The sequence below is a fragment of the Saimiri boliviensis genome, chromosome 3 (assembly GCF_048565385.1).
Source record: "Saimiri boliviensis isolate mSaiBol1 chromosome 3, mSaiBol1.pri, whole genome shotgun sequence".
Taxonomy (NCBI): Eukaryota; Metazoa; Chordata; class Mammalia; order Primates; family Cebidae; genus Saimiri; species Saimiri boliviensis.
In genome coordinates, this window is record NC_133451.1 from 169,003,483 (window position 1) to 169,017,111 (window position 13,629).

Consider the following 13,629-nt stretch of genomic DNA (forward strand, 5'->3'; position numbering starts at 1 on the left):
TACTGATTATTTGGGCCTTTTAAAAATTCAGTTTACTTTTTAAAACAAAACAGATTTCATGGCATTGAGCTTAAATCTCAATGACAAGTTTTGATAATACATATTCCTGTTATTTATCTTTTAAATTTGGAGTTTGTATATAGTTCAACCAGCTAACCAAAAACTAAACATGTTTGAACATATCTCAAAAGTGACCAAATATGTCACTATAAGGATATTTATTGGGAATTATAAAGTCATTCAGTTTCTGATTATACTTAATAACATTAAACTCATTTTTTGCATTATTTCAACCTGTTAGAGTTTTACTCTGTAGAGAATTATGAAAAATCTAAATACTTACATATTTCACAGCATACCAAAATATGTTATTGTCTACAGAACTGCTTTGCAGCATTCCCATTTTAAGGGTCATGGTTCAAGCACTCGCTGAAATTTTCTTTTCTTTGAAAATTTTAATTTTCTTTCAACTCCCAAATTAATTCTGTGGAAATTCTTCAAAACTGTGAGCATTTGATGTGACAGCAACCATCTCTCTGGCCTTTTCTTTCCTTGCATCCAGCCCTGATAAGCTATCACCGGTCCTTACAAGAAGAGAAAGTCTGTGCCCAAGGAACACTCACGTTGCCTTGAACTCAATGAGATACCATGACTAGAACCGAATTGACTTAATGTTTTAAATAAAATACAGTGATCCTAGTGAGGCAATGGCCTAGATAACAGAGAAAGTGATAAGCATTTTGTTCCAAGGGATTTCTACCACAAATAATGCTAGTATAAGAAATTGAATATAATCATTTGAACTAAAAAAAAAAAAAAAAAAGAAAGAAAATTATCACCAAAAATGTGCATTGAAACAGTAATTTAGAACTTACATCTACTTGAGACAGCTCTTTAGTCTTTTTAACATACGGACAAAAGGTAGACTGTAGACTGTGGCCTTTCTCTCTCTCTTTCTGCCTCTCTTACAAACACAAACACACAGGAATTAAGGCAAACTTACAGATAATTTTCATAATGATATTTTACAATCTAGAGCTCTAACTATACTATCACAAACTACAAAAGCAAATTAAACATCTAGATGCTTTAATAATGATCTTTTGAAAACCACAAATATATTGTTGGGTATTTTAGGAAGGATGATTTGGGGGGAGTGTAGGACTGGATTCTGACATAGCCTAACAACCTCACTGAATCCTGGCAATAGAGATGCCATTAGCGGAGAAACTCCTGCACAGCACCCTTTCCCAGCCATCTGCCTTAGCTCTTCAGTGAATCGCCACAAGGAGATTCCACATTGAAATTGGCACATGGAGAACTCAGAAGAAACCTACTACCCACTCTACTCTTCAGGCCTGGCTGCCAAAGAGCCACCAGAGAACAATAACCCTCAGCCACTTCTGTCCCCGTATTTCAATCAGTAGGCAAGTGATTCTAAAACTGTACATTATCAGGATCGTAGAATACTTGAGCAAGACAGAGCTTTGTAGATTGCACAGTCCAATTTCTTACTTACTTCTTCACTACCTAAGTGAAAATCTTTGTCTCTCCTTCCTCCCCGCCCCCAGCCCCACACACACCCCAGATGAGACAGGAAGGGTCAGAGATTTTCCTAAGGCCAGGCTGCAAGTTAGATCAGAGCTGGAATTAGAACCCAAATCTCATAACTAGAGCCAGCCAGCTGCTATTCTAGACTCAGGACAAATCCGCTTCAGTGTTGTGAGTTCTATATATGCTAAATTGGGCATTCATATTTTATCTGAGGTTGCCTGCTATTGACTCCTAAAGAAATCCAACAAAATCACCTTTCTGGGCCTTTAATCACTCTGCCAGTTCCAAGGTGAAAACTCAAGGCAAGTTACTTAACATCTCTGGGCTCTTTCCTCATCTAAAATTCATGGGTTGAACTGGAGACCCCGGAGGAACTTCCCAGTTATAAAAACTCTGCTTTCCACCTATTGTTTTATGCTTCATTCTTGATGTTTGCGATTTTCACTAGGTGGCAGGATTCCACCATCACATTACAAAAGGATTTTCAGATGGATGCCTGGAAGGAAAAAGAAGTTTTAAAGAAACTTCTTTCTTTACAAGGGACATTAAAAAAAAAAAAAAAAAAAGTAAAAGCCAAAAGGAAACAATAACTACAAAGGCAGTGGCCCATGTATTTCATAAAGATCTATACCGATTTTTAATATAAGCTTTAAAATAGAAAATTAATCCTATGTACTTTCATGTTCTTCAATACAATACCAAAATTTGCAATTTGATGATAAAGTCAGGTAAAAGTCTGCTTAGTTTTGTGCATTTTAAATTTCATTTTAGCTGAATGCCAATTAGAGAATTCCAGATCCCCCTGGGCTAACTGGTGACGCAGGCAATCTAACGGCAAAAAAAAAAAAAAAAAAAAAAAAAAAAAAAAAAAAAAAAAACCATAAAGCACCTTAGATCGTTATTAGTTGCGTTACCAAGTTACCTCTTAGTTAGTTCTAATAATTTAGATTATCTTCTAAGTTTATTTTTGATATCTTGACCAAAAGAGTACATGAAAAAGAATACAGCACTTGGATTTTTGGACTTATTTGTCAAATCCTTAAAAGGGTACTCTTTTAGGTTTTATGACATTTCATCATACTTTTAAAATTATTGCCCAAAATTGGCCTTTTCGTGAATGCTGCATAAAAATATCACTACCAACACTATATAAGCGTCCCCAAAATAGCCAAGCAAAATAGTTACGCTGAGCTGAGCGTTTCTCCTCTGCCAGAGCCGAGTGAAGTGACATGAAACAATAACTCAACTGAACATTCTAATATTGCCTGGAAGGAACGCTCCCCAGCGTCTTGCTGGTTGTCAGAAGAACATAACTAACGAGGTCTTTTTCCTCAGCTGATAAATATGGCATTCTTCCCACCCACCCCTCATCAACTGCAAGTTAATTACATAGAATGTGGTCCATTGCTCTCCAACCTTTCTTAGAAAACAACTCACATCCTAGAAAAATCTAATGTCCGCAGCAAAATCAAACTAATGCATAGACTTCTGCATCAGAACTTGAAAACACCATCAACAGGTTGCTTTCATTCCTTGCTTCCCGGCACAGAGCCGCGATACCTCGTTCAGGTCCTACCTTTGCAACTTGTAAGGGCTGCTTCTGCTCCTTGCCACCTTGCAGTCGGAACCCCCAGGGCGCCCCTCCAGTCATGGAAATGCAGATAAAATCCCCTGTGCCCATGTTTTCCTTTTAGTTGGGCAGCATGTAGAGCTTGAAAAGACAGGCGAAGGTTGGGTGCGGCGGAGGATGCGCGCTCAGCCTCGGGCGCCTGCCGAGGACGCAGGACTCGGGAGTGCAGAGCCTCCGCCGCGGCTGCGACCGCTGCCCCGGACGCCCGCTGCGAATTTGTGCGGCTGATGGGCTCATTCTCAAGGAGGCAGAGGCGCTCGCGGCATCCAGGACACAGCCCACTCTTGCGTCACTCTCCTTTGCTCGGCCCACCTTCAGGGAAAGGAAAGCAGCCTCACACACAGGAGCACGTCCCCACGTGGGGCGAGATAAGGGAAAGGAGGACTCAAGGGAGAGCAAAGTTCCCTGGCACTCACGGATTAAATCCAAGCAGTTAAGGGAACGGGTCTAATTGAAAACCTTCCATTTAATAATTATGTGAATAGTAAAGGACACATGAAGTTTTAATCTCCACGCCATGAGTGATGTCCTAAAATATGAGCGCTGGGAATTCAACTGCTAGAGGATTAGAGTCTCTCAAAGAAATGTTTTGAGAATTGCCACATTTATGAGGGGAACAGACAAAAAAGAGTTAAAGTGAGTTAAGTTACTACTTTTCTGTCTGCAGCCTGCTGAATTAATGCTATAAGAGGAAACAAAAGAAAGCACATTTTTCAAATAAACCTGCAACTCTGAAAAGTACTTTTCTGAAACATCTATCTAAAGAAGGAGAAAAAGAAGAGACAGGGAAAGGGAGAAAGAGAGAAAAATTAATACAAATTTTTCTCCTGAAAAGTAAGTTCTTATAACTACATATATTGCATAGATTTGGGTATGTTAAATTTAACGTGTTTTATTTTCTTTCTTCCTGCTGATCTTCTTAAACCTAAACCCAACAGTTGGTCAACTGCATAAAATGCACAATGTCACCTACAGGTTTATTTTTATATTTGTCATCACATGTCATGAATCTGGGTGGTCCAGTATAAAAGTAGATTTTGTGCCGGGCGCGGTGGCTCAAGCCTGTAATCCCAGCACTTTGGGAGGCCGAGGCGGGTGGATCACGAGGTCAAGAGATCGAGACCATCCTGGTCAACATGGTGAAACCCCGTCTCTACTAAAAATACAAAAAATAAGCTAGGCATGGTGGCACGTGCCTGTAATCCCAGCTACTCAGGAGGCTGAGGCAGGAGAATTGCTTGAACCCAGGAGACGGAGGTTGCGGTGAGCCGAGATCGCGCCATTGCACTCCAGCCTGGGTAACAAGAGTGAAACTCCATCTCAAAAAAAAAAAAAAAAAAAAAAAAAAGTAGATTTTGTATATTCCAAATATTTAAATGTTTTAAATCTGAATACAATCTGCCAAAAATGTACAAATGAGATATTTAAATTTTCCCATAATCCTTTTATTTTCCATAATGTTCATCCACATAAAAACATACTAAAAATAAAGAAGAGCCTGGGAAAGTTAGTTTGTGTTAATTGTGGTATCAAACAAAAGTGATTTCCAGACACGCTGCCTGTTGGAGCACCAGGAAGCTCTATAAACAGTAAGTCCTCACTTAAAACGTCACAGATAGGTTCATGGAAACTGTGACTTTAAAACCAATTTTACCATAGACCAATTGATAAAAACATGACATCACCAAACTTCTAAATAAAGATTTAAACACTTCTAATATTAAACATGGAAATAAATGTCAGCTATACATGCATGTAAGAAATATTAATAAAACCAAGATAATCATTGACCCAATTTTTGGTGAATCAGTGAGTGAGGGCAGATGTAGTGGTAGTGGATTCAATCAAGGAATAAATGTTTGCAAAGAGAAAATTATAAGGAGTACCACCTGTCACAACGCAAGTCAAAACCATGGCAAATATAGCAGGCTCACTGAGCAATTTCATACAATATCATTTGTTGTCTTGCATTTGTGTGATTATCATATATTTTACGAATTTTTACATGTCAATAATTTGTATCCATACATTTATTCCTCTTCCAACCCACTTATTCCAATTCAGGGTCTCTGGTGGCTTGAGCCTCTCCCTGCAGCTTAGAACACAAGGCAGGAACCAGCCTTGGCCAGCCCATCAGAAGGCACACACACACTCAGACGGCGACCATTTAGACATGCCAGTTTACCTCACAAGCACAGCTTTGGGTTGTGGCAGGAAATCAGAAGACCTGGAGAAAACCCATACAGCCATGGGGAGAACATTCAGACTGCATACATACAGTGGCCCCAGCTGGAAATATATTTTTTTCCTCATCAATGTTATCATGAAACAATGTTGAATAAAATGGCATTATCTAAGGACCTGTGGTACAATTAACATTTTACACAGCCCATGCTCCCTAGAAGCCAAAGGCATCAAGTGATTTTATTTGTGACTTATCAATGAAGTAAGGACAATGAAATCAGAGATGGTAGCACTGGAGGAGACCCTTTGAAGGTCATAAGGGTCAGAGAGTAATCCTCAGTCTGATTCCCTTCTGAAATGCAAATTGATTTTCCCAGTCTTTCCTTTAAAAAGTAGTTACAAGGGACATCACAAAATATTAGCTCTGAGACTATTTACAATAGCAAAGACTTGGAACCAACCCAAATGCCCATCAATGATAGACTGGATAAAGAAAATGTGGCACATATACACCATGGAATACTATGCAGCCATGAAAAAGAATGAGGTCATGTCCTTTGCAGGGACATGGATGAAGCTAGAAGCCATCATCCTCAGCAAACTAACACAAGAACAGAAAACCAAACACAGCATCTTCTTACTCATAAGTGGGAGCTGAAAAGTGAGAACACATGGACACAGGGAGGGGAACATCACACACCTGGGCCTGTTGGGAGATGGGGGGAAAAGGGAAGGGAGAGCATTAGGACAAGTACCTAATGCATCTGGGGCTTAAAACCTAGATGATGGGTTGATAGGTGCAACAAACCACCATGGCACATGTATACCGATGTAACAAACCTGCACGTTCTGCCCACATATCCCAGAACTTAAAGTAAAAAAAATTTTTAAATGAGCTGAGAACAAAGAAAAAATAAAACACTTTTATATTTGTTCTTTTTCCTTTTTCATGTCCCTGAGTGCCCTTCAACACACTCAACTCTAGCTTCTGCCCCTTCCCAACAAAAAAAAGCTCTGGGCAAGGTCACTGACGGTTTTTTGAGTAGCCCTTGAAATTAATGGCAGTGTCCTCCTTTAATCATTTCTGCTTTAGGTTTCCGGGCCCCCGCGAGCTCTATGCTTTCCTCTTGCCTCTGTAGCCAGTCCATAGCTCTTTCTTCTCTAGTAGGTTCTCTGTCTCTTCTCATCCCATCAGTGTTGGCATTCATATGGCCTGATCTTCCTTCTTTCTCACTTTATACTCTTTCTATGGTTCTCTCATTCGCCCTAAAGAATTCAACCATGCCCCTCAATCCCAGACATTTTTCCTTAGCTGCAGGCCAATATATACAACTGCCTACTCAACCTGTTTTTGATTTGTTTTTGTTTTTGAAGAGGGGATCTGACTATGTTGCCCAGGCTAAAATGCGATGGAGTGATTATGGCTCACTAAAGCCTTGAACTTCTGGGCTCAAGCAATCCTCCTCCTTCAGCCTCCTCTGTAGCTAGGACTACAGGGACAGGCCACCAAGCCCAGCTAATTAAACCTGTTTCTATGGATGGATTTATTACAGAACCTGAAACTCCGTATATATGTTAATTATTCCCCCCAACCCCCTCCCCGGCACCAAATTCCACTTCTCCTCCTGTGTTCTCCATCTCAAGACAATTAGCAGAATTGTTACCTTTCTCTTATGCCCAGTTCCCTTCAACTCTGGAACTGGGGCAACCATCTTGTGACCATGAGCCAGAGCCCAGGAAAATTATAGAAACTCCAGTCTTGAATAAATGAATGCCAACAGTTGTCCACCTCCTGTGCAAGAAAACCCATATTTGTTTAAACTGCTATAGAACAATTTTATCGTTATTTGCAGCCAGTACGTACCTAACTGCTACACTAAATGAATGGCTTTTCCCATCCAACAAGTTCCTTTAGACAGAACCAGGGAATCAAACTTGTTATAATTTATCAAAGCTTTACACTGTGCCAGGGACTTGTCATATAATATTGTATTTATTTGCAAAGCAACCATGCTAGATAGATATTAGTGTCTCCTTTTTACTGGTAATTAACTATGCTTTAAATCCTAAGTGATAGAGCCAGGGTTTGAACTTTTGTCTACCCAGATTTAAAATACCTATTCTTAATCATTGCTATTCTGCCTCCAGGTCGTATGTGTTCCCTGATGCTCATCTCATGCCTCCAGTTATCCATTAATACCTACAGATCTGGTCATGTGCCATGGTTCATGCCTATAATCACAGCACTTTGGGAGGCCGAGGTGGGTGAATCACTTGAGGACAGGAGTTCGTGACTAGCCTGGCCAACATGGTGAAACCCCGTCTCTACTAAAAGTACAAAAATTAGCTAGGTGTGATGGTGCATGCCTGTAATCCTAGCTATTCGGGAGGCTGAGGCAGGAGAATCACTAGAACCTGGGAGGTGGAGGTTGCAGTGAGCTGAGATCACACCACTGCCCTCCAGCTTGGGCAACAGAGTGAGACTCCATCTCAGAAAAAAACAAAAAACAAAAACGAAGAAAGATCTATGGATCTAACTTCTAAATAGTTTGGAAATCTGCTCCTTCACTCATTTCCTACTCCCAAGACCACATTTATCTCTAACCTGGACTTCAGCAATCTCCTGTTATCTCTATTCCAGGCTTGTTCCCACCTTCAATTCATTTTTTACTCTAAAGCCAGCGTGAAATTTGAAATATAATGTCGATGTTATTTTTCTATGGTTCAAATCTTCAAGGGCTCCCAGAATAAAGCTGGAACTTTTTTCCATGGAAACATTTTCTGCCTCTCACTCCCTAATTTTTCCACCTTGTTGCTCACTATTCCTACGTTGAATTTTATGATTCAGACATACAGGAGTACTGTTAGTTTCCCTAATTTGCTTTGTTGTTTCACCTGCTTAGGTATTTCTCCAAACTATTCAGTCTGCCCACACATAAATTACCCAATAATTCCTCCTCATCCTCCAGCCTCAGATTAGAAATCACATTCTCCAGGAAACCTTTCCCAACCTTCCCAGTGTCCAGGTTAGGTGTTCCTTCCACATGCTACTATCACTCTGTACTTTCCCTCTCAGTCTAATGCTCTCTAAAATTGTCTAAATCCTACACTAGGTTGTTAACCCTGTGAGATTAGGGGTCATTGCTCACTTATTCAGAATTCTATCCCCAAGTCTAATAGTTCCTGATGAATAATTGGTGTCCAATTAATACGAGTAAAGAGTAAATAAGAATTCCTGGAATAGGCGGGGCATGTTGGCTCATGCCTGTAATCCCAGAACTTTGGGAAGCTGAGGTGGGCAGATCATGAGGTCAGAAGTTCAAGACTAGCTTGGACAACATAGTGAAATCCCAGCTCTACTAAAAATACAAAAATTAGCCAGGCATGGTGGTGCATGCCTGTAGTCCCAGCTACTCGGGAGGCTGAGGCAGCAGAATCACTTGAACCCAGGAGGCGGAGGTTGCAGTAGCCAAGATCACACCACTGCACTCCAGCTTGGGCAGCAAAGCAAGACTTCATCTCAAAAAAAAAAAAAAAAAAAAAAAAAAAAAAAAAAAAAGAGTTACCAGAATAAAGACATAGAAAATAGAGACAAGTGTTCTAATTTATTGTTTTCTTTACTTTGTTAGATTGAGAACATTTAAAATGGACCAAAATTCCTCAATTATACTCCTTAGAGACCATGTGGAATAGGTAGTAGTCACCTCCCTAACATTGTCTATCTCCCATTGATTAGTAATTCTTGGTTTAGGTAGAATTGATCCTCCCACCACAGCAGTGGTTGATCTAAGGCAGAGTAATTCTTCCTCCTTAACACAGAAATGTGTTATCAATCTCCTTGATTTAGGCCTAGGTACAAAACCTAGGCCTAAATCAAGGAGATTCCCTTGGCCTGAGTGATTAATTCATGTACGTTCCAATCACAGGGAAGCTCAAGACTTTTCTGGATAGTTGTCAGGGCAAGGCCCTTTCCCCATGGATATTGATTAGTAGCGTATGGAGAAAGCCATGTGAGAACAAAACCACCACAATGTAGGCTGGGAGAGACAGTCCTTCATGAGTCTCTAGTACATCTATATGTCTTTCTGTGTGTGCCAGAATGCAAAATCCTGATGCTTTTTTTTAGTTGAGCCATTTCTCGGGATTACATTTACAGCAAGCAGCCTTGAGAAAAAATTTAATATATCATTCTGAAACAAAGAGCAGATTTGCTAATTCATTATTATAAAAGTGATGAATTCTCTAAGCTTAGTGCCCCCTAGCTATGATAAAAACCACTGTGTGTGTAGCATCCATCATATTGTGTCACGCTTATGGGGCTTGGGGCAAGGTGAACTGATGCAAAAATGCTGATGTTTCTGCTGCTTACAGACCCTGAGTAATAAAGTTCTTTGTCTCTGACCCAGAAGTTTCATGTGTTCTTCCAGCACCTTTAATACAGTAACAAGCTAATTTAGCAGCCTGTAAAGATAGTAAAATGAAATCCCAGACCCAACAGGGTGAAACTGAGAAATGAGTAGAAAAATGAAACCGGAGCCCTGATCAAAGAGCACATAAGCCTGCCTCCTTTTATTTTATTTGGGTTTTAGGAATAAAAGCAAGAGCAAAAAAAATCTATTTTCTAAATTAAAAAGTGGCTAAAGTCATGTTGACAATGGTCTTCTAGGACTAACTCTAATTCTATGCCATTTGAATGATTTAACAATGTACTGGATACTTTGTCTTATACTACCATTTATTCATTCACTTAAGTAATGATTTATTTAACAAATAATACCTATTCTATCTTTCCCCATTTTGATAGCACTGTAAGATTTCTGGGTCTAACATGAACTGCGAGAGCACATTATGAAGCACATAGATTCCATTAGGAATGACTTATTCTACAATAATTTCATATTGGCTCCCTATGCCTGGCTTGTGCCCCTTTTTTATTTTCCTAATTCAATTTTCACTCAACGTCATTACTTTCCATTTTGAGCTAATGTCTATGACTGCTTCCTAATTATTCAAAGAACTAGAAGTTACTCTCCATTATGAATAAAATGGTAAAAAAAATTTTTGGAGAAAAATGAAGCATGACAGCAAGGAAGTGAACATTATTATAAAATTATGTGAAATTTAAAATGGCTAAACCAGGAAAGATGCATCATGATTTTAATATCTAAAGCAAGCCTAAGCCTTCCTGTCCTTTGGGCCATCGAATCTGTTGGGAAAAGCAGCAAAGGAGAAAGGACTTACAGAGTGCCTACATAAATTGTTTATGAGTAACACATAAACAAGGAACAACAAACTGCAGAAGGCCACAGGAGGCCTCTGAGGAGGAAGGTCCCTCCATGCCTCATGTTCCGGTGCAGGGTGACCTAGGCTGTATTACCATAAACATTGCGCTCAAGGATGTAAATCCCCTTCATAGCACTATGACATAGCCAGACTTGTAGGCTCCTTGTAAGCCTTGAGTTCCATCAGCTGTACATAGACAATAAGCTAAAGATAACCCATGTTCTTGTTTTGTGAAACTCCCAAACCACCACTGTTATCAATCCTTAGAACGATACACCAGTTCTGGCTCACTGATTCATCCCACCATCACTCCACCCCTACCCTATAGATCAAAGTGATTGTAGTCAATAAATAGCGTGGATGATCAGAGCTCAGGGTCTTCACTGCCTCCTCCAGAGTAATAAGTGATGGCCCCCTGGTCCCACTGTCTCTCTTAATCTGTCTTTTCCTCATTCCTTTGTTGCCACTGAAGTCGGGGTACCCATGGGTGATACAGGGCTGGCTCCCTACATTCTGGTGCCCAATGTGGGGCTCATGGATTCCTACATTCTGGCACCCAATGTGTGGGGCTCCTGGATTCCCTACAAAATCTTCTTGCTTATTAAAAGGTCTTTAAAATTTTAAAAAAAGAAAGAAAAAGCTAGCAGGCATCTTACAGCATTAGCTAATATATTTATGTGAGTGCAGTTTGAATGACTCAACAAATAAAAACCCCATATATTAAAGCCCCCTGAGAATACAGGTCTTTTATAAGTTTCATTTTCAAAAAGTATGCTTTATAAAGGTGTGTGTGTGTATGTGTGTGTATGTGTGTGTGTGTGTGTGTGTGTGTGCACATATTTTAGGACAATGAAGATGAGATAAATAAACATTTTAGGCATTTTATTTTTCCAAAAGATCAAAGGGCATTTATCTGTGTCAAGGAATGAAAGGACCATGTTGACCCAATGTCTAGTGACTGTAGTTTTGCTACTTTATGTTTTTAGTAATAAATATTGCATATTTTACATTTTAAATAATACTGAATTATCTGAAACATCAGAAAGAATAAAGATTTTTAAGGAAAAATGTAATGTCAACGAATTATTGAAAATGAAATTTAAAGAATAGCTTCTATATTTTTAAACACACCGAATCATTTTTTTCATGGGTTGTGATTATTTGGAACTGTTGCTACATTATACCTCCCAAAATCAGTGTTAAAATTTGGAGCGTTGAAATAATGTATTTTGTTGTTGTTTTGTTTTATTTCCCCCAATTAAAAAAAGAAGTGACTGACAACAATAAAAAGTAAGATTATGTATATGGGAAGAAATTGTATCCCAGACAAAGACAGCAATTAGCAGTCTTTAAAATACTAATTGTTAACCTCTGAAACAAACATGCTGGTTGGAATTAATCGCAGATAAGAGAACATTATCATAAGTGCTAAATGTATAGAGAGACAGATGATCAACAGGATAGATAAACACTTGAGGACCAATATTGAATAGTTATACAACTCTCTGATTATTGTAGAATCACGCATTCATCATGTGCTGGCCACGCTAGGGCCTGATGTAACTGGAACACTTGTGTGATTTCCTGGAATGAAATGCAAGCCCCTCCGTGAAAAGCCATCTGAGCAGGTGGGGTGGTGCTCTGCAGCATTCCAGCGAGGGAGAGAATGAGCAGTGTGAAAGAAGATGCCCTCAGGCCCTCCCAAAAACATTTTCCCTGCGATCTGTGTGCCCTCTCTCACTTGGAACCCAAACGTGGCTTGGGGAGAAACTACCACTGCTGCTACTGCCAGTGATTTAAAGTTCTGCCATAGAGGCTCACAGTCACAAGCGGATATTCCCCAGCAACTCTTACTTTTACACAAAGCCCAGAGCTGTTGACTTGCTCCCACTCAGGGCATAAGAAAGTGTACGACTGTGTGAGGGCTCCATGACAAACACCACAGATTGGATGGCCTAAGCAACAGAAGTTTATTCTTTCACATTTGGGGGCTGGAAATTGAGATCAAGGTGTCAGCAGGGTTGGTTTCTTCTGAAGCCTCTCTCCTTGGCTTGTGGACGGTCACTTCCCTCTGTCTTCACATGGTCTCACCTCTGGACATGTCTATCTCTTCATCTCCTCTTCGTATAAGGACACCAGTCATATTGGATTAGGGCCCACCCTACAGGCCTCATTTAAATTTAATGATCTCTTTAAAGACCCTTTCACAAACACAGTCACATGCTGTTTTTACTGATAAATATTAATGTTTTACATTTTAAGTAACATGGAATGACCTAAAACGTCAGAAAGAGTAGAGATAATTTTTAAGGGAAAATGTAATGTCAATGAATTATTGAAAATAAAATTTAAATGGTAGCTTCTATAATTTTAAATAAGCAAAGTCATTTTTTCATGAGTCATGTTATTTGGAACGTCCATTAAATTATACCCCCCAAAAATCAGTGTTAAAATTTGAAGCTTTGAGGTACTAGGGATCAGGTCTTCAACATACAAACTTGGGGGGATGTAATTCCCCCCATAATGGAAGGCACAGCATACAAATAGCCAAACTCCCTGTTAGTTTCTTTCCAGTACACAAAATATATAACATGTACATGACAGCATAATTTTTCAAATTTTGATCATTTTGTTGATCCTTCAGATTTTCTTCTTCTTCTTATCAGAGGAAGTAGCCAGAGCCTTACCATTTCCTCACCTCAGGGAGTTTTGCTGAGCAGGAAAAGAAGGTGGTAACAGTGATTCTGGGTTTTGTAAGGCCTAACCTTCAACGATAATGCGAGGAGTCTCAGAGAGAGAGGAAAGAAAGGGGAGAACCATTGAGAGAAGGAAGGAGGGATTCAGTCCTGACCCGGATGATTTGCTGCTCCTGTGTCCCTCAAGCAGTGCAGACCACCTCGCTGCTGACAGGGAGCAGGCCTCAGAGGCAAAGGGCGGCAGGTGTAGCAGGAAATCAGAGATCTGGAGAGACAGAAGGG

General features: G+C 39.8%; 1 protein-coding gene across 3 annotated transcripts in view; it reads right to left on the reverse strand.

The window, feature by feature from the left end:
- SYNPO2 (synaptopodin 2) overlaps positions 1-3,460 on the reverse strand; it is a 167,081-nt gene extending 163,621 nt beyond the window's left edge. For 2 of the 3 annotated variants that reach the window (XM_003929738.4, XM_039479094.2), the window contains exon 1: positions 3,131-3,410. In XM_003929738.4, coding sequence (XP_003929787.2) covers positions 3,131-3,235 — 105 coding nt within the window. In that variant the 5' untranslated portion in view covers positions 3,236-3,410. Of the gene's footprint in view, positions 1-3,130 lie in introns of all 3 variants that reach the window. The other variant, XM_010340351.2, reaches the window with a different exon arrangement.
- Between the last annotated feature and the right edge of the window lie 10,169 nt (positions 3,461-13,629).